The 23,739-nt window shown below is 61.0% G+C and overlaps 11 protein-coding genes across 11 annotated transcripts; 6 read left to right on the forward strand and 5 right to left on the reverse strand.

Moving 5' to 3' along the window:
- On the forward strand, positions 1 to 1,006 carry SPRG_01024 (hypothetical protein). Its single transcript, XM_012339226.1, has 5 exons — positions 1 to 181; positions 233 to 388; positions 445 to 555; positions 605 to 763; positions 806 to 1,006. Exons 1-5 carry the CDS (start codon positions 23 to 25, stop codon positions 971 to 973), a joined length of 753 nt encoding a protein of 250 aa, XP_012194616.1. The 5' UTR covers positions 1 to 22; the 3' UTR covers positions 974 to 1,006.
- On the reverse strand, positions 994 to 2,217 carry SPRG_01025 (hypothetical protein; the record flags this gene model as incomplete). Its single annotated transcript, XM_012339227.1, has 1 exon — positions 994 to 2,217. One exon carries the CDS (start codon positions 2,215 to 2,217, stop codon positions 994 to 996), a length of 1,224 nt encoding a protein of 407 aa, XP_012194617.1.
- Positions 2,218 to 3,184: 967 nt separating this feature from the next.
- SPRG_01026 (hypothetical protein) lies at positions 3,185 to 5,007 on the forward strand (the record flags this gene model as incomplete). Its single annotated transcript, XM_012339228.1, has 4 exons — positions 3,185 to 3,670; positions 3,719 to 3,811; positions 3,862 to 4,639; positions 4,691 to 5,007. 4 exons carry the CDS (start codon positions 3,185 to 3,187, stop codon positions 5,005 to 5,007), a joined length of 1,674 nt encoding a protein of 557 aa, XP_012194618.1.
- A 433-nt stretch (positions 5,008 to 5,440) lies between these two features.
- On the forward strand, positions 5,441 to 7,208 carry SPRG_01027 (TKL protein kinase). Its single transcript, XM_012339229.1, has one exon. The coding sequence runs from the start codon at positions 5,495 to 5,497 to the stop codon at positions 7,181 to 7,183; it is 1,689 nt and encodes a 562-aa protein (XP_012194619.1). The 5' UTR covers positions 5,441 to 5,494; the 3' UTR covers positions 7,184 to 7,208.
- A 608-nt stretch (positions 7,209 to 7,816) lies between these two features.
- SPRG_01028 (hypothetical protein) lies at positions 7,817 to 11,249 on the forward strand. The gene is made up of 2 exons (XM_012339230.1): positions 7,817 to 8,659; positions 8,713 to 11,249. Exons 1-2 carry the CDS (start codon positions 7,838 to 7,840, stop codon positions 11,137 to 11,139), a joined length of 3,249 nt encoding a protein of 1,082 aa, XP_012194620.1. The 5' UTR covers positions 7,817 to 7,837; the 3' UTR covers positions 11,140 to 11,249.
- SPRG_01029 (hypothetical protein) lies at positions 11,186 to 12,615 on the reverse strand (the record flags this gene model as incomplete). Its single annotated transcript, XM_012339231.1, has 7 exons — positions 11,186 to 11,242; positions 11,293 to 11,448; positions 11,490 to 11,819; positions 11,867 to 12,146; positions 12,190 to 12,299; positions 12,348 to 12,495; positions 12,545 to 12,615. The coding sequence occupies 7 exons, from the start codon at positions 12,613 to 12,615 to the stop codon at positions 11,186 to 11,188; spliced, it is 1,152 nt and encodes a 383-aa protein (XP_012194621.1).
- Positions 12,616 to 13,569: 954 nt separating this feature from the next.
- SPRG_01030 (hypothetical protein) lies at positions 13,570 to 14,887 on the forward strand (the record flags this gene model as incomplete). Its single annotated transcript, XM_012339232.1, has 3 exons — positions 13,570 to 14,210; positions 14,251 to 14,595; positions 14,644 to 14,887. 3 exons carry the CDS (start codon positions 13,570 to 13,572, stop codon positions 14,885 to 14,887), a joined length of 1,230 nt encoding a protein of 409 aa, XP_012194622.1.
- A 32-nt stretch (positions 14,888 to 14,919) lies between these two features.
- SPRG_01031 (hypothetical protein) lies at positions 14,920 to 15,983 on the reverse strand. The gene is made up of 4 exons (XM_012339233.1): positions 15,811 to 15,983; positions 15,615 to 15,767; positions 15,426 to 15,570; positions 14,920 to 15,380 (listed from the first exon to the last, which is right to left on the reverse strand). Exons 1-4 carry the CDS (start codon positions 15,905 to 15,907, stop codon positions 14,939 to 14,941), a joined length of 837 nt encoding a protein of 278 aa, XP_012194623.1. The 5' UTR covers positions 15,908 to 15,983; the 3' UTR covers positions 14,920 to 14,938.
- Positions 15,984 to 16,801: 818 nt separating this feature from the next.
- On the forward strand, positions 16,802 to 18,133 carry SPRG_01032 (hypothetical protein; the record flags this gene model as incomplete). Its single annotated transcript, XM_012339234.1, has 7 exons — positions 16,802 to 16,891; positions 16,944 to 16,978; positions 17,024 to 17,117; positions 17,157 to 17,255; positions 17,303 to 17,463; positions 17,544 to 17,760; positions 17,834 to 18,133. The coding sequence occupies exons 1-7, from the start codon at positions 16,859 to 16,861 to the stop codon at positions 18,131 to 18,133; spliced, it is 939 nt and encodes a 312-aa protein (XP_012194624.1). The 5' UTR covers positions 16,802 to 16,858.
- A 58-nt stretch (positions 18,134 to 18,191) lies between these two features.
- SPRG_01033 (hypothetical protein) lies at positions 18,192 to 19,777 on the reverse strand (the record flags this gene model as incomplete). The annotated part of the gene is made up of 7 exons (XM_012339235.1): positions 18,192 to 18,407; positions 18,458 to 18,568; positions 18,610 to 18,693; positions 18,736 to 18,811; positions 18,856 to 19,172; positions 19,218 to 19,385; positions 19,436 to 19,777. 7 exons carry the CDS (start codon positions 19,775 to 19,777, stop codon positions 18,192 to 18,194), a joined length of 1,314 nt encoding a protein of 437 aa, XP_012194625.1.
- Positions 19,778 to 20,670: 893 nt separating this feature from the next.
- SPRG_01034 (hypothetical protein) lies at positions 20,671 to 22,884 on the reverse strand (the record flags this gene model as incomplete). Its single annotated transcript, XM_012339236.1, has 1 exon — positions 20,671 to 22,884. The coding sequence occupies one exon, from the start codon at positions 22,882 to 22,884 to the stop codon at positions 20,671 to 20,673; it is 2,214 nt and encodes a 737-aa protein (XP_012194626.1).
- Positions 22,885 to 23,739: the final 855 nt, after the last annotated feature.

Consider the following 23,739-nt stretch of genomic DNA (forward strand, 5'->3'; position numbering starts at 1 on the left):
AGCCCGTGCCCGACTTCAAGCGATGCAAACGCAGTGGAAGGCGTCGCTGCAGCGTGCCAAGAGCCGGCGCACGACCACGCAAGTCGACGAGTTCTCGCTCACACGACCCGAGAAGACTGCCAAGCTCGCGCAAAAGAAGCAAGCACGCATCGAGCGGCTGACCGCGGCCGAGCGCGCCGAGGTATTTCTTTAGCCACCATGGTGCACGCTTTAACGGGATTGTATCGAATAGAAGGATGCTATGGAAGCGGAGCGGCGGCAGCGGTTGGAGGCAGCCATGGAAGCGGCCAAGGTCAGCACCAAAGTGTCGATGACGGCGTCGCACAAGCTGCGCACCGAGGCAATCCAAGCCAAGTTGAAGGCGCGCCACGAGCTCGACAAGAGTCAGGTCGATCCACCCGATTGGCTCGTATCCGGATGTTCCTCTGACGTGGCACGCTGTAGGAGGAGGCGCTCGTGGCCAAGAAGGAAAAGCTCAAGCATATTGCCAAGCAAGTGATTGCCGAAGTCTCTGATAGCGAACGGAAGCGAAAGGAAGAGAAGGGCAACTACGTTGTACTGCAAAACACTCGTTTGTGGAGGCGATTGCATTAGGTGTCTTTAGGAGGACCCCGAAGCGGCGGCCAAAGCCAAGGCCGAAGACGACCGCCAGGCGTACCAAGACGCCATCAAGCGCAACCGCGAGCGGATCCTCGCAGCTGCCGCGGCGCGGCCGTCGCTCATGGAGCGCTTTGCTATCGACAAGAAGAAGGAAGAGCACAAGGTAGAGTACCGATTGCGCGCTGCTGACACCCACATACCGTAGCGCAAGGCCCTCCAAGCCGTGGTGACCAACGTATTTGGAAAGAATCTGGGCGCGTTCAAGGGCGTCTTTACCGAGGACGAGGAAGACCTCGTCGCGGGCCTCGAGACGTCTGCCGGTGACGACGCCAAGGACACCAAGGACGAGGACGAGTATAATGAAGACGACTAGCTCTACTGTATTACGATGGCTTAGACAAACGAGAAGCGCTGGTTGGGCGCGTCGTTGACGCAGGCGAAGACCTGCACCTTGTTGCCTTGGGTGGGGTCCACATCGAGGCAGACGCCATATGTGGCATGTACGAGTCGCGACGCTTCTTGGCGCCACCGTTGGTTGGCGTTGTTGGCGGTGCACGGATACAGAGCGACGGTCAGCTGGTTGTTGTTGTTACCATTGCGGGACACGTCTAGGCAGGGTTGCTGGCCGCCTTGGTTGACGAGGACGTCCCCGCGGAGCTGCCAGAGGTCGTCGGCCGACGGTGGCGACGCTGCTTGGTGCGCGCGGAGCCCTCCGTGAAGCGCGCCGACGCTTTGGCCGTGGCTGGACACGATCGAGAAAGTACGGGGCCCGGTAAACGGCGCTGCAAGGTCAAACTTCCAGCGCCCGTCGACGCCGGCAAGCCCAAAGTTGGCCTCGAACCCGCCTTTGCTCGGGTTGTCGTGAAACATAAAGTAGTAGGGCAGCGCGCCGCCGTTGCCGCGCTGCGTCCACTGCACAAAGGACTGGTAGTACGCGATCGCATTCTCGCGGTTCGAGATGTGCGGGCCGTTGTTGCCACCGTCGTGGGGCCAGCCCGTTTCCGTGATGGTGAGCTTATCCGGACCGTAGAGGCGGACGAGGTTCTTCCAGCGGGCGTCGAGGTCCATGACCGGGTTGGTCCACGAGATGGACGCGCCGCCAAAGAAGGCGTAGATGTTGACGCCAACGACGTCACAGGCCGCGACCAGCGCTGGAGCACGAAGCCAGTCCCCGTCCATTTGCACCGACCCGACCTTGATGTGGGCGAGGCCTGCCTGGCGCAGACGATCCTTGGCCTCGTGCACCTTGGCCACGACGGTCTCGACCGACATGGCGTTGTGGAAGAGGTCTTCGTTGCCCATGAAGATCGCGTGGACCGCGTCCGGGTGGCGACGCGCGCCGTCAATCGCGGCTTGCAGGTCGGCCGTGTAGTTGGCTCGGATCCACACACCGGCTGCGATCTGGAGCCCGGCCTTGGCCGCAGCGTCGATGACGTTGACACCCTTGGCGATGGACTGGAAGGTTCGCACGGCCGTAAAGCGCTCCTTGATCGTCGCGAAGTGCTGGTCGATGTGGTCGATGTCGTACGTGTCGTAGCACACACCACGGGTTGCGTTCCCGGCGGCAACGACGACGGCCGTCAGAAGAGCCAAACTCGCTGCGAGGACGCGTACCATGATAAAGATGAGTGCAGTGGTCGAAGGCCGGCAAATGCGAAAGTGCCAAGCCACGTGAGAACTCACAGAAAGCTCGCCTTTCCAGCTTGAAGTTGTTTTTACGCAAGTTACAAACTGTAGAGCGTATCGCTGGCCTACAGCATTGGAACCACGCTTTGCCTCGTCGTGAGCGAGCTGCGCATGGACGCACCATAAGCACAGAACACTCCAGCACCAATCTTTCAAGGTACTTACACGGAAGCCGAAGCGCCATCGGAGGTGGCACACCATGGAGGCAGCGATATGCAGCTTACAATCACACAGGCGTCGCCCACGATGTGCTGGCGGTCAGCGCCACGGACCGCAACGCGATCTCGTCCAGCGTCACGCAGTCGGGGACGCAGAGAGGTTTGCGCAGTCCTGGCGGTAGTTGAGCCGTGTCTTGCACGCAATCGTTAACGAGATGCCGCGACGAAGCCAGCGTAGGGCAGCGTGCAGTGTGCTCGCTTTGTCAGGCCGAGCTCCCGCGTTCTCGTACATGCATATGCTTGGCAAACGCATGGGCAGAAGAGCGCGAAACAGCAGTCGGGAATCGCAGCGTAGCTTGGATCGAACAGCCCGTGTGCCAGAAGCCAACGATGATGCTATTCGGTCTCCAAAGCTGATGACCTCCGTGGTTGCCTGGGCCGGCGCCACCGTGGTCGTCTTGACGCGCCATGGCATCGGATCCGACACCGCGAACTTCGAAGCTAAACGCACCCAATGTTGAAGCCATGACGGTATTCATGCCATAGCTCGCTCCCGTCCACGTCGCCATGCTACCAAGCGTGTACGCGATGGCATAGCAGGACCGTACCGGACCATCAACTGCGTGCACAGGCGCCACGTCATTGCGCCGTTTGTGCGGTAGACAGGCCAATGTTGCGTGCCTTTAGTCAGTGCGCCATAAATACTGAGCTTCGAACTTCGGTACTGTCTAGACGTCAAGATGCAAGCCGCGTGCCAGGACGGCGTCGCGTGGTGGCGGGCGACCATCGGCGATGCGCCGAAAGTGCCAACGGACCACGTCCTCGACCACCTCCTCGAGTGCATTGACGTGTCTCTGCCGTCGGCCATGTCGCCGCAAGAGATGCGAATCTACCTGCGCGTCTGCCTCGAGATGCGGCCAACGCTGACGCTGCGCGACTGGGAGCACTTTCTTGTTCGGTTTGGGCCCTTCCGGTCGTGCATCACCAAGTCCGTGACGTGCTTCCAGAGCCGGTACCACGACGGCATTGCGCCCTGGTTCCACGGCGTCCTCTCGCGCGCCGATGCCGAGGCCATCCTCCGGGGTGGCGACGACGGCTCGTTCCTTGTCCGCTTCAGCGAGACGCAGCCCGAAAAGTTTACCCTCGCGTACGTCAAGGTACACTCGGCGCCACCGTACACCGGGAAGCGCGAGATCAAGAACGTCTTGCTCATCCACGACCCGACGGTACAGCCCCGTCACCCCAACGACGGTGTCTCATGGGTCATTCATTAGCGCGGCTACGGGCCGCTCGATGGCGGCATGGGCCGCTTGTTCGAGTCGATTGCAGCCTTCATCGACAGCAGCGCGGGTCGCCTGCGCGTCTCGGTACGAAGACGAGCCATCAGCCCATGTGACGTCGCACGTTCCTACTCTAGTACCCGTCCAAGCTCTCGTCGCAGATCAACGACGAGCTCAAGGCCGCCCGCAAGACGGGCTCCCTCGACTTTGGCCAGCTCTCGCTCCACGACAGAAACGGCTACGCCTCGTTCAGCACCGAAGACGTTGGTGACCGCGTACCGCCTCCCGGATGCTTGTTTTCGTCGCGGCCCAATCCGATCGTCGCGGCGAGCAGCGACTATGGCCTACTCGAGCCACCGGTGCGAGTGTCCGTGGCCGACAACGACTACGGCGCCTTCAAGTCTGTCACCGCGACTGACGACAACTACGGGTCGTTTAGTCGGTTGGCTGACGGCTACGGCACCCTCGGCCGCGACGACATCAAGTCGTCGTACGGGCAGTTCAACTACATTGAAACGCAGCTCACGCCACCAAATCGTCTCCCTGCATCGTCCTCGTATGGACGGTTTGATGCTGCATCCGAGCCCGAAACAAGTGCCTACGGGCATTTCTCTGCCGCCGCGCCCCCGCAGAGCGCCTATGGCCGCTTCACTGACGTGGGAAACTCTCCGGTGGCAACGCCACATCCGGCACCGGCGATCTACGGACAGTTTGCCTCGTTGCCGCCGCAAACGAGCGCTGTCGAGCCAGCAAATACGTATGGGCAGTTTGGTGACGTGGCTTCAGCGCCGGTGCAGTGCACCGAGGCACAGGCGATCGCTCAGCTCGAGATGGGCATGACGCTCTACAAGCAGGCGAATCTCCACGAAGCGATCGAGTACTTTCTGCGCGCCGAGTTCTTTGCCAAAAACGCAGGTATTTACATTGCCATGTCGTTGACGGACTGGCTTACGATGATGCCCACAGGCGCGACGCACGTCGAGGCGCGGGCGCTCGGGAATCTCGGCACCGTGCACTTGGATCGGAAGCAGCCGACGCAGGCCGTGCTCTACTACGAAAAGTGTCTTGCGCTGACGCGGCAGGTCGGCGACGGGAAGCGCGAGAAGACGATTCTTAACAACCTCGTGCTCGCGTGCATGGCCGCCGCCGACTACGCCATGGCGCTGCGGTACTCGCACGACCAGCTCCGCGTGACGGCGAATGCCGTCAACCGCCAGAAGATCGCGACGCGCATCGCGTCCCTCGAAGAGCGCGTCCAGCAGCAGGCGTCACTGGCATCCTAACCAGCACAATCCAGTACCATGATCCGGTCCTGATCCGGTCCCACGCTCGGTCGGTCCTCGGCCTTTTGCGCAGGTCGCAGGCACAGTGGCATCCTGCCAGCTGGTCGTCACATCACCGGTAACATGTACATGGACATGTAATGGCTCGTCGGTCTTTGCCGCCGTGCAATCCTACTGCTTGCTTGGACAGGCAGCGTAGTAGGACACGTCGGCTTCCTGTGGTCGCTGCTGCTGCTGGTGCAGTAGCAAGGTCATTGGCCATATCGACCGACCTCATGGCCGCCTGTCCCGAGACTCAATTTTTGGCGGACCTCTACCTGCGCTAATTCCTTCGAACTTCGAAGAACGGGTGTATTTTTTGTTCTGTTCATACAAAACACAAGACAAAAGCCGCACCTCGAATAAAAGGAGAGCTTGTAACACTGCGTAATGAGGGAAACTGGGCTCTTGGCCGGCGCTTATCGAGCTTATTTTCCCAGCCACCAGCATGCGTCGACGAGCGACCGTCGTCCTGCTGCTCCTCGCGCTGCAGGCAGCCTCGGGCCTCCACCTGCAGAACGGGTCCAAGGTCACGGACGTACCTACGTCGCCAACGACGTCCACGACAGATCCCATCACGAAGCCGCCGACGCCGACACCGACGCTGACAACATTGACGCCTACGCCAACGCCGACGACGGCGCCGCCGACGAAGCCGACGACGCCACCTCCGACGGGCCCGACAACGGAACCGCCACCGCCAACGCCAGCACCAGTGACGGACGCGCCTGGACCGTCGCCGTCGCCATCGAATGCAACACCGACGCCGTCGACAAAGACGCCACCCAGCGGCTCGACATCGACCCCGACGCCGTCGACCAAGGCACCCACCCGATCGCCCAATGCGTCGACGTCGTCTGGGTCTGGATCGGGAGACTCGTCCATCGCGACGAAGACGCCCGCGCCCAACAAGCCAGACGACTCGTCGAACGTCATCACGTACGCAGCTATTGGCGCCGGTGTCTTTGTCGTCGCCGTCGGCCTTGTCGCGTTCGTCTTGTACCGGCAAAAGAAGGCCGCCGAGCTCGACGAGGCGCGGACGTCCATGACGCCGGCCGAGTACTACACGGACCGGCGATCGCAGCCGTACACTGGCAAGTCGCATCAGACGAGCTACCGTGGCTCGGTCGACACGCGCTCTTCGCAAAAGAGCACGCAACGCCACTCGACGATCGACGTGGGCAACTCCAACTCGCGCTCGACGGGTCCCGTGGTTGCCGGCGGCGAGGTCAACCAGCTCGAGGGCTACGACATTCGGTTCGACAAGTCGATGAGCAACTTTCGCGTCGCGAACGAAGAAGTCGAACTCTTTGACGTGCTTGCGCGCGGTGGCTTTGGCGTCATCTACCACGGCCGCTTTGCCGGCGAAGAGGTCGCGGTGAAGAAGTGCTTGCCTGAGAAAGTCAACAACCACGAGGCGATGGAAGCGTTCATGTGCGAGATCAAGCTCATGTCGAAATTGGACCATCCAAACATTGTGCGATTCGTCGGCGTCGCATGGACGACGCTGCTGCAGCTCAAGATGCTCACCGAGTTCCAGCGCAACGGCAACGTCCGGAACCTCCTCGTCGAGGACAAGGAGCGCCGCCAGATCGCGTGGTTTGGGGCGGGCGCCGTCACGAAGCTCCGGATCGCCTCGGACGTGGCCGAAGCGCTCGTGTACTTGCACACGGCGTCGCCACCGATCATCCACCGCGACCTCAAGAGCAGCAACGTGCTGTTAGGGGACGCGTGGGAGGCCAAGCTGACCGACTTTGGCACGAGCCGCGAGCTCAGCGACGAGAACACGATGACGGCCGAGATTGGGACGCTCGCGTGGATCGCGCCCGAAATCATGCTTGGCGGCCACTACACGGAGCGCGCCGACGTCTACTCGTTTGGCGTGCTTTTGAACGAACTCGACCTCGCGGACCTTCCGTACTCGAACGTGACGAGCGACGGCTTCATCTCGCACACGCGGCTCGGCGTCATGGTGGCCGCCGGCAAGATCGCGCCCAAATTTTCAAGCGAGTGCCCCGAGCCGATTGCAGCGCTCGGGACCGAGTGCCTCCGCTTCGAGGCGTCGAGCCGCCCCACAGCGATGCAGATCGCGTACCGCCTCCGCCAGATGACCAAGAGCACGACCCGGCCGCTCTAACTCGTCCGCTGTATACAACATGTGCTATTATTTATGCAGTGCCATCAGTAGCGCAAGAGAAATATTTGGCGGATGCAGTCCCCAGCAGACGAGCGCTGGACTGTGATTTATTCGCAGTGCGCAAGTCCACGTTGGCGAGGAAGCCGGGAGCAGGGACCTTTAGTAGTAGTAGCACTCGAGCTGCGTCGGGTCAAAAAATCGAGGTGAGCACGAGGCTCTGGTTGGCGCCGAGGGTGTTGAGTCGACTGCGAGACCGAGTGCATGTAGTCGGTCGACCGAAGCGTGAGCGACACGAGTCGAAAGGTTCTGGATCGTGATCGTCTGGAACTGGTTGGCGTACTGGCGTGCAAATCTGGTCACGCCGCGTTTCGCCACAGTGCTACCGCCACCGATGCCAGCGAAAGGCCGCCCTAGACGCTCGCGCGGTGAACGCTTGTGGCAATGTTAGCTATTATAGTGTGTGCCTGGGCAGCCACTGCGCAGCACGTACAATGTGCATCCTAGCGGGCTACGCTCCGTCGACGCACGCTTCCTTGGCCATGGACGCGCCAGCAAATAGCCTCGGTCGACCCCATGGCGATCTGATCGCAAGGATATCCGGATGCATACGGATATGGGTGTATTGAACGTCAAGCTCAGTGTCGACAGCGAAGCATGAAACGGAGGGCGGCGCTGCTCGTGCTGCTGGTCGTGGCGCTGGGCGCCGGGGCGCTCACCCACGTCCCGAAGCCGTCTGCGACGACCGCGCCACCGATGGCCAGACCGCGCGCCGCTGACCGTACCAGTCTCGACGGCGTCTGCCGCACGTTCCACATGAGCGGCTCGTGGTGGCGCTACGAGTGGTGCCACCAAGAGCACGTGCGGCAGTACTCGGTCGACCCGGTCACGGGCGCGGAGGCCTCGGTGAACATCATTGGCCGCTTCTTCGGTGCGACCGACGGCGAGGCGTCGCCGACGCGCGCCCGGCCGTTCTTGACGCACGTGTTTCTGAACGGCGACATGTGCCATGGCGGGTCGCGGCAGTCGCCGGTCGCGCGCAACCGCAGCGCCGAGGTACGCTTCTCGTGCTGCAGCTTTCGACCGACGGAGACGTACATTGAGAGCATATCGGAGCCGCTCTTATGCGAGTACCTCGTGAGCGTCTGTACGCCGTTGGCGTGCGTCACCAAGCTGCAGGCGCCCGACGAGAGCAGCGACGACACCAAGCGGCTCCGGGCCACCGTCAAGGCCATGTTCTACCACGCGTACAACAACTACATGGAGCACGCGTTCCCGCTCGACAACCTCCGGCCAATTTCGTGCAAGGGCGACACGTTCGAGCTCGGGAAGATCCCGATGCTGACGCTCATCGACACTCTCGACACACTGGTCGTCTTTGGCGACTTTGACGAGTTTCGCCGCGCGGTGGGTCTCGTGCTCGCGGGTGCGAGCTTCGACTTGAACACCGAGGTCTCGGTCTTTGAAACAACGATCCGGGTACGTTCCGCGACGTCGTGTTTTTCTCACAGCCTTCAATGTACCGCGAGTAGGTGCTTGGTGGGCTTCTCTCGGCGCACATGTTTGCGGTCGATGCGTCGCTTGGCATCTATCCGGACGGCGCGTATACCGATGGGCTCCTGCGCTTGGCGGTCGACCTCGCCGACCGGCTTCTCCCCGCGTTTGTGACCAAGACAGGGATTCCGTACGGGACCGTCAATCTGCGCTACGGCGTGCCCGAGGGCGAGACGACCGTGGCCTCGACAGCCGGCGCCGGGTCGCTCACGATGGAGTTTACAATGCTGAGTGTCTTGACGGGCAACCCGGTGTACGCGATCGCATCGCGCAAGGCCGTGCGGGCGCTCTATGAGCGCAAATCGAGCGTCGGGCTCCTCGGCAAGCACATTGACGTCGACTCGGGCGACTGGACCGAGACGATTAGCGGCCCGGGCTCCAATTCCGACAGCTTTTACGAGTACCTCCTCAAGATGTACGTGCTTTTCGGCGACGACGAGTCGCTCGCGATGTTTCAGCACGTCTACTCGAACGTCATGGAGCACAACAAGCACGGCGACTGGTACGGCGACGTCTCCATGTGGGATGGCTGCACGGGCGGTGCGGCCATTGTCTTCGACAACCTCGTCGCGTTCTGGCCGGGCATGCAGACGCTGCTCGGCGACTTCGAGACGAGTGCGAAGAGCCTCAACGCCTACTACCAGGTGTGGCACAAGTACGGCTTTCTGCCCGAGCAGTTTGACGTGGGTCGGTGGCGCCCGAAGAAGGCGTCGAGCAACCGGTACCCGCTGCGGCCCGAGCTCATCGAGTCGACCTTCTACATGCACGCGGCGACGCGCGATGACACGTGGCGCAAGGCCGGCGCGGCGTTCGTTGCATCAATCGAGCGCTTCTCCAAGACGACCTGCGGCTACGCGTCGATCGCGGACGTCGAGTCGCGCGCCCAGGAGGACGACATGCCGTCCTTCTTCCTCTCGGAAACGTGCAAGTACCTCTACTTGCTTTTCGACGACACCAATCTGCTCCGGCAAGGCAACTACGTCTTTACGACCGAAGCGCACCCGTTCCCGGTGCTTTCGTCGGCCCAAGTCGCGGCCATTTGGACGCGAGGCAGCGACCCGAGCCTGCAGCCGGCGCCCCGACAAGCGCTCACGTGCCCCCGCCTCCCGTTCTACGCCCCCGTCTCGTTCAACACGTCGTACCAAGATGCGTTTGTCAAGATGAAGCCCCGTTGCGACGCGCCGCGCCGATCGGGTGCCAAGGCGAGCAAGAAGACGCCGGCCAAGGTGACGGCGCCCCGCGTCTTGCACGGCGGCGACGCGCTCGGCAACTTTCTCATCGACCAGCTCGTCGGCGGCTTCCGTGCCCGCAGCGATCGGTTTCCCGGCGATGCGCTCAAGGTCACCAACCTCGGCGACCCCAAGATCGTCGTCGAGTTCCACTCGTCCGACCCCGCGCCGCTCGCGGACTTTCGCATCCACAACTTTGAGACGGACGTGACGACGCGCTGTCGACTGCTCGTCTACGACGCCGACGACCAATTACTCGACACGATCACGTGCTCGGGCGCGCTCTTTGGTCCGACCAAGACGGAAGGGGCGTCCGTGCTGGTCGAGAAGCGGCCGCTGGAGCTCGCATCGCCCTTGCGCGCGTGTGCGGCCATGGAGGCCGTCAGCATCGGCGCGATCGCGCTCGTCCAGCGCGGCGACTGCTACTTTGACGACAAGGCGCGCCGGGGCATGGACGCTGGCGCCAGCGCCGTCATCATCGTCAACAACGACGCCGCCGAGGACCTCATGATCATGGCGCGGTCGTCGTCGCTCGATGCGGCGCTGGACGAAACGCCCATCTCGGTGCCCATCGTCATGGTCGCACCGACGGCCGAGGCGCGACTTCGCCGACCCAACACCCGCATCTCGCTCGAGCATCACTCGGTGCCCCTCGACGACGACGACTTCCCGTACGTTGTCGGGTCGCGCTACGACCTCAAAGTCGTGGGGCCGCACGGCTGGGGCCTCCACCTCGCGCTCAAGACGAGCGACGCGACGGGCGTCTCGGCGTGGACGATTGCACTTGTGGACGCCACGGCCCCCGAAGAGGATGACAGCGATGACGTCGACGCGTCGACGTCGGAGGAGACGACGACCCAAGCCTTTGCGCGCGTCTTGCAGCAGCTCAAGGGACTCGGCTTCTCGGACGAAGCGCTGCATTTGCTCGAGAACGAAGACGACGCGGATCTGCGACTCGAGGCGCTCCTCAACGGGCTCCGAGACGTCGGACTCGACGAGATGGCCGACAAGGTAGCACTCAAGACAAGCGACGCCAAGCTCGCAACGACCTCCAAGGACGACCCTCTCACTCCTGCCGACGCCAAAAGGTCTCAGTCGATGGACCGCGAAGCGGACTCGGCCTCGAGTGACATGTGCACGGACGCCGACGCCCCCACCAACGTCCCTGGTAGGTAGGTCGTCACGAGGGAGCTACTCGAACAAAACGAGTCGTGTCATCGTCTTAGGTCAGATACGCGGCTGTGATTTCTTCCGACGACGAGTCGCGCAAAATGTTCTCCTACCAGATGTCGCTTGTTATACCATCGCAGAAGGAGAGATAGGACGTACACGCTCGAGGGTGCACTCGCCGCCAACGTGCACGTCGAAAGCGTACTGGTAGAAGAAGCCGTCGATCGTCGCGACCAAGAGCTGCGCTTTCGAGCTGCCTTGACTTGGCCCATGGATCGCGCAGAGGTTGGGCACGCGCGCTGTGCGCAGCCGCGCCTACCATGACGTGAGCCATCGCAGCAGGACGATGTGTTTACAAAGGCAAAGTCCCGTGTGCCCTCGGCGATGCGCGACATAGACGACGGGATGTACGAGCCGACGGCGCCGAGGACGGCATCGGACGCAGACGTCGTCTCGCCGCGCGGGTTGAGCGAGGGCGGAATGGACGCAAAGGTGACGAACGAGCCCGACCGCGTCGACGTCTCGGTCAGCGAAAAGATGTGGACGGTGCCCGTGTCGCCCGAGCAGCAGAGCAGCGTCGACGCCGCGTTGAACGCGAGGCAGTAGATCTGCGCCGGGTACGACCCACGTCGGAACGTCGCCTTCTTCTTCCCACTTGGCACGTCAAAGACGCGCAGAATGGTCCCCTACCCCATGGTACACATGCAAGGGTTTGTACATGTAGAAAGGATACCGTGTCGGATGCGGTCGCGAGGAGCGTGCCCGTGCTGTTGAACGCCAGCGCGACCGGCGTCCCGCGGTGCGCTTGGACGGCGTTGAGAACGCTGAGGTTGTTGGCGTCGTACAGGACGATCTCGCCCGGGACGGTGCCCGTCGGGAAGGCGAGGTGGCCGTTCTCGCCAGGCGAGAGGACGCAGAGCGCCTTGGGATTCGGCGCCGTATCGAGCGTATTGAGCACCTGCATCGAGTTGATGTCAAAGATGTAGATCTTGCGCTCGAGCACGACGACAAGCCTACGCCATATATAGGAGCCTCGCCATCGCGTGGGCAGCGTACCGCTGGCGGTTGAGCTGCACGCTCAGCACCGCGGTGACAAAGTTGAGGTCGCAGATCGCGGCGCTCGTTTTCGTGTTCCAGACGCGAAGGCGCCGAGGCGAAAAGGCCGGCTACAAGAGACGTTAGCTGTACAAGCCGACGTAGCTCGCAATACAGACCTGTTCGCCGGCGCCCACGAGCACCACAAGGCTCGTGCTGAAGAGCATCTGCGCAATGCCAATGCCCCCGGAGGCCTCGTGGAACGAGCGGCCAAAGGGCTCGCAGCTGTAGACGAAGAAGCCCTGGCGCGTGCCGACGCTGATGCACCTACGCACGCCGTGCGCATGAGGTGCTATGGCGCAGTCGTATGGCGTACGTCGCGTCTTGGTTGAAGCTCACGTAGAGCACTTGGCTCTCGGGGTCCGTCGACTTGAGGCCGAGCGACATGATGATGGTCTTCTCGACTGGGTCACCGCCAGAATCTTCGTCTTCTTCTTCGAAGTTCGAGCGTGGCCGCTTCGATGTTTCATGTCCGGTTCATATCCGGATGCACGACTGCTCAAGCAACTTCAACAAGGCCCCTCACCGCCAAGCGGGCAGCAGTAGCTGGCAGCAAACAAAAAGACTGCACTGCTGTATGTGCTATCGCGCATCATACCTGCCCTTGATTTTGAGGTGGCAAACCAGTGCTAAAATGGCGGTCGTAAACGCGAACGCGAATCGAGAATTCAGCACGCTTCACCCTAGTACAGCCAAGGGCATGAATACCCGTTACTTGACGCCCTTGCTATCACAAACTTGCCTCCAAAGAAGGATACCGCGTTGGAAGCGCTCTATCCAGAGGCAAGCCCCCACCATCCTTGATGTCCTGTTCAGCTCGCGGTCCTAGCTAGCCCGTTCCAAGAGTTAAGTCGACCTAGGACACGATCTTCTTTTCCTGCTAATCCAGTACTATTGCAACTCGAACGAGACGAAAACAAAACAGTCCTTCAAGCGCACGACCATACAAAGCACGCAACGACGTCCACGTCACGTAGCGTACTGTAGGTGGCAGTTGGCGACACCTCGAAGCGGGAACCGAAACTTCGAACGGCCCGTCCGCACAACCAGATGGCCTCATTGACAAAACGTGTGGGCGGCTTCAGGAACACACCAATGCACAAGTGCACAGCGGTATGCCATCGTCAATCTGTCTTGCTGCGTCTATTAGTACGCATCCCAATCAACAGTTGTGTCGTCGTCGCCGCTGCCTGGAGCCGAAGTTCGAAGCCCGTCGGTCGCGTGTCAAGCCGAACGACTGGTGGGTTGGCGCGATCAGCGAGCGTGGACCGACCGCTCTACAGTATGGCTGGCACCCACTGCAAACGAGCGCCAGCCATTATCATTGCGCAACTGTCCAGCATGCACCGAGTCGTCGTACTTCGCCTCGTGCTGCTGCTTGCGCTCGTCACGCCCGCTTCGAGTCTCCACGCGTACCGCAACGTCGTCTATTTTCTCGAGTGGGGCATCTACCGCGACTTCCACATCGCCAATCTCGACTGGTCGCGCACCACGCACGTCAATTATGCGTTCGCGATGCCACAAGTTGACGGCTCGATCTCCTTTCTGGACGAGTTTGCCGCGACCCAGCGCGTCTACGGACACGACCTGGGCCTCGGTGCTGTCCAGGGCTGCTTTGGCCAAGCCAACAAGTACAAACGCGCGTATCGAGGCACCAAGTTCGGTCTCTCGTTTGGCGGCTGGAGCGGCAGCGGCCCATTCCCAACGATCGCCGCCTCACCAAAACTCCGCGCGGCCTTTGTCGCCAACGCTGTCGCGCTGCTCGAGGACCTCGGCCTCGACTTTATCGATCTCGACTGGGAGTACCCGGCGCTGGCGCAGCTGCCGCTGTTCGCGACGCTTCTGGCCGACATGCGTGCCGCCCTTGACGCCCTCCCGTTCCGGGCCGAGCTCAGCATCGCCGCGCCGGGGTTTCCAGCCAATTGGGACAAGCAATCCATGACAGCCATTTGCAGCCACGTCGACTTTCTCAACCTCATGACGTACGTCTTCCTTTGACATCGTCTTCTGAAGCAGAGGTAGGTACGAGTACACTGGCGCGTGGAGTAGCCGAGTTGGGTACCACAGCAACCTCTTCCCGAACCCACACGCGCCAAACGGCCTTCGCAGCTCCGTGAGCAGCGCTGTTCAGTACTACTTGACGCGCGGGTGTCCATCCGAGAAGCTCGTCATGGGCGTGCCGCTCTACGGCAAGTCGTTTGAGCGGACGCGCGGCCTCTTTGCTCCGTTTGCGCCGCCGACGTCCGGCTCCCACGCCCCGGACGGGCTCTGGGACTACAAGGACATTGCTTTGCACGCGTCGCCCAGGTTTGATGCGACGGCGCAAGCCACGTACGCGTACAACGCGACGACGCGGACTGTCCTTGTGTATGTGCACTGCAACCCTACCCCTTCCATTAACCCTACCCCTGGTAGGTACGACGACCCCAAGTCCGTTGCGGCCAAGGTGGCGTACATGCAGGCCCACCGCCTTGGCGGGCTCATGTTTTGGGAGGCATCCGGTGACGCGGCAGCGGGTTCGAGCGCGTCACTGCTCACGACGTATGCGTCGCTGGTCGGCAAGGACAACATGGATTTCCGACCCAACAACTTGTGGTACCCCCACTCGCGCTACGACAACATTCGTCGTCCGCCGCTGCTCGGCGGCTTTACGCCCTAACCCTATTTTCTGTTGGTCAATATCTACGTGTGCGTAAAGTATAATCCTTCTCTAGTAGATCGAGGCCTTGGTCGCGTGATGGCGCTGGAGAAGCCCGCGCCAGTAGCTGACGCCGCCCGGGTTGACGCGGTGGAGCAGCGCTTGGAGACTGGCCTTGGTGCGCTCGGCAAGCTCAGTATCCGACTCGCCGTCGCGCGGCACGATGGGCTCGCCAAAGACGAGGCCGGCGCGGACCGGCACGGGCAGGCTCCAGAAGGTCCAGACCACGAACCACGTGTACATGCGCAAGTGGATGAGAAACCAGCGCCACGGCATCGGCGTCGCCGACGTGAGCGCTGCATACGCGCGCGAGAGCCCCAGCAGATTCCACATGTACCCGAGCACATTGAAGAACATTTCTTCGCCGTTGCGCGTCACGTACGGCACGATCGTTGCGCCAACGTGCTGTGCGAGTCTGGCAAAGCCGCGGCGGTCGCGGCCCGAGCTGCTCTTCCTACAAGCAAGAAGCTCTATGCCATGCACGAGCTGGACGTGCTACCAGAGGAGCGTGTACGCAGACTCAAAGCCTTGCATGGCTTCTTCGCCGCCGCCAGGAATGCACATGCAGTTGTGTCCTGCTCTGTACATGGCGATCGCATTGGCTTGCGTGCCGGCGATACCCCCCACTGGACGCAGGATGGGACCTAGACATCCATGAGCGTTGATCGCAAAAAAGTAAAGGAAGGACCTAAGAAGAACATAACCACGGTGTGCACAAGGGCACAGGGGAGGTCGCCCGTCGCCGCGTAGATGCCTGCTGCGCTTGGGAAGAGGTCGTGGTTGTGGATCGAGTGGTAGCCGACGTAAAGTAAGCGCCCTGTCTTGGGAATGTTCTCTTGACCTACGTAGCCGCTAGGAGGCAATCGGGATGATGGCTGAGAGACCTTCAAGGTGCCAGTCGTAGAAGCGCACGTAGAGAGGGTAGAAGATCTTGTACGCGGCTTGGAAGGCGCGTGATTGCGCATGGTCGACGGGAGCCATTTTAAGAAATAGACTCGTGTGTCAACGGCGCCCCTAGCAATGGGCCTCGTCATTCAACCTCCGTGCTGGCTCGGTTACGCGACGAAACGATTGGCCGTCACGTCAAGTCGCAAGCACAACTTACTTTCAATGGGCTACCATAAACAACTATACAGTGTGGTGCGGTTCTCAGCCGCACGTGCGTTGCCACATGTCTTGCCGTTCTCCTGGTTGGTTGACAGTTTGTTATTGTATGGAATGCTATCCAAGACGTTGAGTTGTTTGTAACTAGCAAGTGCTATATATTTTTCGGCTGAAGTTCGCCCCGACAACAACTGCGTCGGGTATCCCTAGCATCGATCGGGAACGTTGGACGCGTGCCGCAAGACTCTTATGGCAGTGTCGGTCGACGTAGCCATCTGCAGGCAGCGCGGGCATGCAGCAGCGTGCACTTCTGTGCTCCGAACGCCGTGCCGCCTGGGTTTCTTAGGCAGTAGCAATCCACTCCGGCTTGGGCCACCGTGGTTTCAAGATCGCAGCCATTCTAGGCGTCGCAGCCGTTGAATGCAAACTGGACGCCGCCATGCAACCTTTCCCTCGGCGCCACTTCGCGCGGCTTGACTGCGTTCGGATCAGGTCCTATGCAAGAAGTCATTCCGACGAATTACCCCAAGTCTCTGTGTCTGCAGCGAAGAGCTAGCCCGCGTCCAGCAGCCCCTTGTGCTTGTTTTAGTCTAAACCCTATTTCGAGCTCAACTCGCGTAACGTTCATGCTCGCATGGGTGCCGCGGTGAGCGACTACTTCACGGACCCCACCGATGTCTCGGAGGGCTACGTCGGTACACCTGCCACGACAGACCCACGTGACGGCTGTGGTAGACATCCCGGACCCGTCAATCATTATCCACCACGCGTGCGCCAAGGCACAAGGGCACGTGGCGAGCATCTACTTCAAGAAGGGCGGCGACCCCAATGAAAAAGTGCTTTGAAGAAGACGATACCTACGTACCCTCGTATGCTTTTTTCGCCATGTCCTTGAAGACGCTTGTGTTGACAGGAGCGCGATGACACACCCATGATCTGCGCGGCAAGGTGCATATTACCTCCCACTTCAACTCGAGCAGGCACCACCGATAGGGGCTGCCCAGACGTGCCAGGTGCCACGCCCAAGCATGTAGCGACCTTGGAGATCGTGCTCCTCTACGGCGGCGACGTCAACGCGTACAACAAGGTTCTACACGATGCGACGACGTTCTCTCAAACCTCTCAGGTGCACCAAACACCCTTGTACGTAGCCGTTCAAAAGGGCTACCTGAACATCGCCGCCTGGCTTATTGTCAACGGCGCCAACGTTGATATTTGCGACTCGGTGCGTGGCCACTGACCCGAATTTCGGGAATTCGACGCATGGTGCAGGTCGGTGTCTCGCCTCTCTTGCTGGCAGCCCGGCTCGGCCGCGCCGACTTGGTGACGCTGCTGCTCGACAGCAAGGCGCGCGTGGCCGCACTTCGGCGACGCGCCAGCTGCCTCAAGGTCGGCTCGAATGACTGGAACGTGAAAAGATGCATTTTCGTGGCGTAGTTTCCATCGCTGGCCGAGGAGAACGCCACGTACACTCGACTGCCGCCAACCTCCTTGGATCATACAAGGCACGTAGATTCACACCCGAGATTCAAGCGCTACTGGCGACCGCGCTACAAAAGGAGGCGGAAGCGAACGCGTCGCGCATGGCGGCGCAGCGCTCCAAGGACACTCGCGCGCACATGGAGCAGCTCAAAGGCCAGCTGCAGCAAGTGCGCGAGGCGACGCGCCGGGCCAACGTGGAAGCGCGATTGCTGGAAGCGCACACCAAGGCACACACCCCCGTGTTTTCTGTTCCTGAAAACACCTGCCGCGCCAGCGATTACGCCCGTGCGTCACGGCGGAGGCACGTGGGTCAAGTAAAAGGCCACGCCGACGCCGTCGCTCGCCGACCACTTTCGGTCGTCGCCGGCGCTCAACCGGATTCACTCGGCGCCGACCGAGTGGACGTTTGTGACCGCCGACTTCTCGAGCTCCGCGTCGCTGCACGAGCACGACCTCTTGCACAGCTCGACCGAGCTCTACGCGAGTCTGAAGCGGCGCCGAGAGCGCACGGCGGACCCTCGCAACATTCAGTCGGCGCCCGAGGTGGCGACGCTGCGACGAAATGCGCTGGCTACCGTGCGTCCACACACGACGATCGCCGTCCAAACCCGCCAGAGATAGCCCATCCTTATTCCTCTGCAATATATATATGTACATCCAAGGGACAAACATCGAGTTCTTAGTTGATGTCGTACGACGGGATGTTTTGAGCGAGGACGTCGTCGGGAAAGCAGTCGTCGGGCGGACGCGCGAAGACCCGCACCGCGCCGTCACGTGCGCTGACCGCAATCGAAGCCGCTTGAAACGCAATGTGCGTCGCGGGCCCGTCAAAGAGCGTCGCCGCCAACGTCGGCGTCGAGAGGGTGCGGCAGGCCACTCCTGACGTCTCGTCGACCTAGTACCTCTCTCGTTACCGACACTGGAATGGACGTTTTCTAGACGTACGTTGCCTGGCACGGGCACGTCCCAGAGAATCAGCATGCCGTCTTCGCCGACGGAGCCGAAGCGAAGGTGCTGCGGCGAGCAAAACCACTCGTCGAACGCGACGCGCGTGACCTACCATCCGTCAAGAGGTGTGCGGCAAGGTGCTCTCGTACCCAGGAGCGGTGGCCTTCGCAGCGCACGATGGCGGCGTTGTGGCGGAGACTCCAGAGCGTCACGCAGTCGTCTTGCCCGCCCGTCTAGACGCACTTAATGCACATGCCTTTTGCGAGGTCGAGTACGAGGAGGTAGTTGCTATCGGGGCTCCACGCAAGCGTCGTGAGCGCTCCAAACGCGCTCTTCATGAGCGCAATCTTCCTAGTACGCATACGATTGAGCCCGTGAGGAGGCACGCGACGGACCGCTGCAAGTGAAACTGCACGACAGTGAGCGAGCCGTCCCGCCCCGCGATGGCGAGGTACTTGCCGTGCGGCGAGAAGGCCACGTCATAAATCGCAGAGCTCGACACCTTCCAGTGCAGCGTCGGGTTCACACGGTCTTCGCGCTGACTGCGAATCGGAAAGTCCGGGCTCTCTTCGCTCACGAGACTCGCGAGAGACTCGTCGCTCCAAGTGTGGTCGTACAGGAAGAGGTCGCCCGACTCGTGCGCGACAACGAACTCGGTGTGGCTTTGGCCAACCCACTTGACGCTGGTCACGGGGCTGGCACAGATGCGGCCCTACGCAATATATACAGCGACTCTGGCTTCAGGAGCAGCAAAAACCCCGCGGTTGTGGTGCGAGTATGTGTCGAGGCCATGGAGCGGGTCCAAGACCACAAGGTCGGACGAGAGGAGCGCGAGGACGACGTTCGTGGGCTGCGTCGGCAGCATCGGAAGGCGAAAGTCGTGGCAGATGGGTGTGCTATTGAAGCGCATGACGTCGACCGGCGCCTACGCAGCAGCGTCGCGATGAGACGCCAAGTGCAACCTCAGAAACAAACAGCAAACGACGGGAACGGGAAGACAAATATGTAGTCGAGGACGTTGTGCAAGACAAACACGTCGGGCTGCTTGGCCGACCGAGGCGTCTCGGCCATGGTGCGGTACGGGATGAACGTCTTGGTCTGCACGAACGAGAGACTGCACTTGTGGTTCCAATGGGACCGGCGGTGCGCAAGGACGTCGCGGTCGTCGTCGTCGTCGTCGTCCTGGCCGAGTGGCACGTTCATCATGTGGAGGCCCGCGCGCTTGTCCAGCGATGCGAGCGCGTCCATCGAGTCGAACGCGCGCTGGAGCGTGTAGATGCTGCCCGTCGCTGCGCGCAGCTCCGCGTCACCGGTCATGCCGATTCGGATTGCAAAGTGCTGTGATTGGCTAAAATGGAAGGACAATTCGCATGTGATTGGTGGAAATCTTTCGTCGTCCACGTGGCACCTTCACACGCAGCGAATTGGACGCTTTGTCATGTGTGTGCGGCCGCCTCGAGAAGCCCACAGAGACGCGCGGCACGGCCCCTCGTTTCAGCAATCGTGCCCACAACTGCAGCTTGGTGCGGACATTCATGGGTACACTAGTACACGACAAGTTGTCCACTTTATGAAGTCGCTGTGGTTCGCTGCCGCCGATCGGTTGCAACGTGAACGCCAACTTTTGACGGGCGTAAATGGCTGCGCTTCCAGTGCGTCCATCGTAGATTCTGAGACGTCACGTCGCGTGCTTGATTTTATGAACACAAATACTTCACCATTTCGGAGACGCACGGCTGTAAATGCCTTGCAAGGCAAGGGAGGTCGAGGCGAAGCGTTGACAATCTAACGATCAACCATGACGCAAACGTGGCTGCGATTGTGTCGAGTCTGGTCAACTGGAAGCGGGTCTCTGTGCTCATCTGTTTGTGTTGCCAGCGAGGAGCCGCATCGTACCACGACCATGCCTCGTCAGGCAATTGCTTTGCGATCGGTGCGATCACAAACACGTACGTTGCATCGCATCCGCCGGTGTCATAGCGAATCTCTGCGTCGACGGCCACTCGTCGGACGGCGCCTTTGTCAACGTACCAACTTGGTGCTTGGGTGCCTCGAGATCGAATACCAATATAGTATACTAGTAGTGTCTACGTTGCCCCGCGGAATTTCAATATGGAAAATATCGTCATAAAAAAGATATTTACGCTAGGACTCGGATCTGGCAGGAACGCATTCACGCGGCTGCATATATGACAACCCCGTCGAGCTCGTCAAGCAGACGGAGACGGACGAGAAAACCGCCCCGACGGACGACAAGGACGACGACGACGGTACGGGCGCCCCATGTCGGCGAGGTAGCGTTCCAGAGTCGCTGCCATCGCCTTGTCTTCGCGCGCCATTTGCTGTGTTTGCATGGCATTGGTCCACCAGGACTCATCGTGATCCGTTGGATAGCGCTTGCGGATCACCCACGCGTCGTGGTACAGGTCGTGGGCCAGCCGATCGGCATGGCGACTTGTCACGCCTTCCACTTGCGCGCACATGTCGCCGTGCAGCGGAAACAAGGTCTCGTCACTGGCACGCAAAAACCGATCAAAGAGCCGGCATTCGTAGCAGTGCGTCGCGTCCATCGCAACGTCGCGGATCGCCAAGTCGAAGGGCCTCGCGTTGACGCACATCTTGATCGAGTCCTCGAGCAGCAGCGCAATCTTGGCGCGGTAGCCCATCTTGTGCAGCTTGTCGAGGACGGGAAAGAACAAGAGGCGGTTCGTCCATGAGCTCAGCTCCAACGCTTGGTACCACGTTGAGAAAAACGACTTGAACGTCTCGGGCTCCGTGACCATCAGAAGGTCCATCGCCTCCAGCGTCGAGTGCACTCGGGATGTAAAGTACATCTGCTCGACTTTGACTTCGAAGCTCGTCATGTTCCTCGGTAGCGTATGTGCGAGCACCATGATCCAGCGTGCGATCGCTGCCCGCTCGGGCGCCGCCAACGGACACGGACGCTTTCGCAGAAACGACGCGACACCCAGAAGCGCCGTGACGCCCCAGATCGAGAAGCAGTTCTCGAGCAGCGTCGGGTCCACGCGACCGGCGTGATCCGCGAGAAGCAAGAGATCGCACAAAGCGTCGCCGGAGAAGAGGGTCCACTGCCAATCATGAATGACACCCCGGTTTGCCTTGACCGTACACACCAATGAAAGCACCGTGTCCACAAACGTGCCGACTTGCAGTGCCGGCTGGCTCGCTAACGCCTTGACGATCGCGGTCGGCACACTTAGGAGCCACGTGATCGGCGGTAGCTCGTCGGAAAAGCCGTTGGAGCCGGGGTGGACGAAGCTGTCGACGTGGGCCGCGAGCACAAGTGGCAGGCGCTCACTGTACCAGTAGCTGTCTGGACGGTGCGGTACCAATTCGTTGATGTACCAGTCGAGCAAGACGATGTGTGTCAGGCAATACGTCTGGAGCGCCGGGTCTTCGCCGTCCGGGTACAAGATATCGGTTCGGCGCTGCCGCTGCGCCGTCGCATAGCTCGCGCGAACGAGCTCGCCGATACCTATTTGCTGCAGCGGCGGACACACGGCGTCGTCGGTCGCGACACCGGCGAGGCTCGATAGCAAATGCAATACGGCGCCGGTCTTGCCGTCAGCGCACCACCGCTGGATGAGACCGTCGACGGCCGGGACGAGCGTCACCCAGCCGTGCTTGGTCAAGCACGCATGCACGAACGTTGCAACCTCCGGGAGCTCCGTGTCGATGGTCACCGAGACGACGTCGCGGAGGCAAAGCACGACGAGATCGAGATCGTCGAGGCGAAGAAGCGCCGCACAGAAGCGGGTCAAAAACCCCGCGGTGGGCCGGCCGGCGTGGCGCTTGCCGCCTGCATTGTTGAACGGCGGCATGTCATACTTGGCAATATACGCCGTGTGCGGCCGGAAGATGGCCATGGCACCGAGCATGCAGTCGCGGTGGCTGTCGAGACCGAGGCAAGCAGCGTCCAGCAGCGGCAAGACGACATCGATGCCCACAATGCCGGCGCGATGCGGCTTGAGCCAAAAGACCAGCGCGGCGCAAGGAGCCTCAAAATCTGCCGCGCTAACGTCTTTAGTGTTTGTGAGAAAGATGTCGGCGCCCATGCCAACGAGGCCGCTCGCCACGTCGGTGGGGATGCAGCAGGCGTCGTAGGGCGTGCACTTGGCGATACAGTTGACGTAAGCGGTCGTGCTCGGTTCGTTCTTCGCAGCGACACGCTTGGTGGTCGCAAACTCAACGAGCGCTACATCGAACGCGCCTGTCGCGACGAGTGCGTCGGCGAGCGCGTCGGCCATGGCATCCAATGTCGCAGGGCTCGCCACGGCATACGCCACGCGCGCCTTGTAGCGCAGCGGCGCCTGCGCAATCTGGCGAAGCGCGGCGACCGCTGCGTCTTCGGACATGCGTAGCGCGGTCAAAGCCGCCTCGTACGCCGCCTTATTGTTCGACATGACGTGTCTGAGAGTGACGTTGACCAAACCTTAAAAGTCTTTTCACGCGTTTCGATTTGCTACCACGCCAATCATGATGCGCGAAATCGGTTTGCCTCTATCGACTATTCCCACGCTACTACCTTATTAGCGACGCGGGAAAGGATGACCCTTTCAAACCCGTTTGAAACGCGTTTGAAACAAACGTTTTTATTCTTGAGCCGTTTGAAACGAATCACGTGTGAGGACAACACCATTTGCACGCACCCCATGCTCTACGTGCTTTCGGCTTATCGACCATGGCTCGTAGTCACTGCTGGCTCGTAGTACCGAGCATGCCGTGCATCGACGGTGAGCTGTCCCCGCGAGCCTTTCTTCTTGTGACGTTTGGGACGTAGATGGGCGCGACCGAGATCGAGAGGCGACCACAAACCAGGGGGACATAAGAGTTTCATGTACATGATGGAGCACCTACCCCGTGTCCCTGGACCTAAGACATAAGAGTGTCATGTACATGATGCAGTACCCCATACCCCTGGACCCGATGTCCCTGGTATACCCCTACCCCGCTTTGGTCCGAATTTCAATGTTGAGATTCGGATGTGTCCGAATTTCGCCCCAAGAAAACACATGGCTCAGTGCCAGAACGATCCATGAGCGACTACTGCGTCCGCTGCAAGCATGGCTCGAACGCCAGCCTGGACGAGTCGTACGTCAACGTCCACGCGAGCGCGATGAACCCGGCCATGTCGACGCGCGACGCCTCCTTGAGCCACGCCGATGTGAGCTCGCACGTCAAGAAGATCCAGCGCCTGCATGTTGTCGCGGACGGCGTTGCGACGGCCTCGTATGCGTCGCCGGCGTTCTGCACCGACT

Source organism: Saprolegnia parasitica (assembly GCF_000151545.1).
Source record: "Saprolegnia parasitica CBS 223.65 unplaced genomic scaffold supercont2.2, whole genome shotgun sequence".
Classification (NCBI taxonomy): domain Eukaryota; phylum Oomycota; class Saprolegniomycetes; order Saprolegniales; family Saprolegniaceae; genus Saprolegnia; species Saprolegnia parasitica.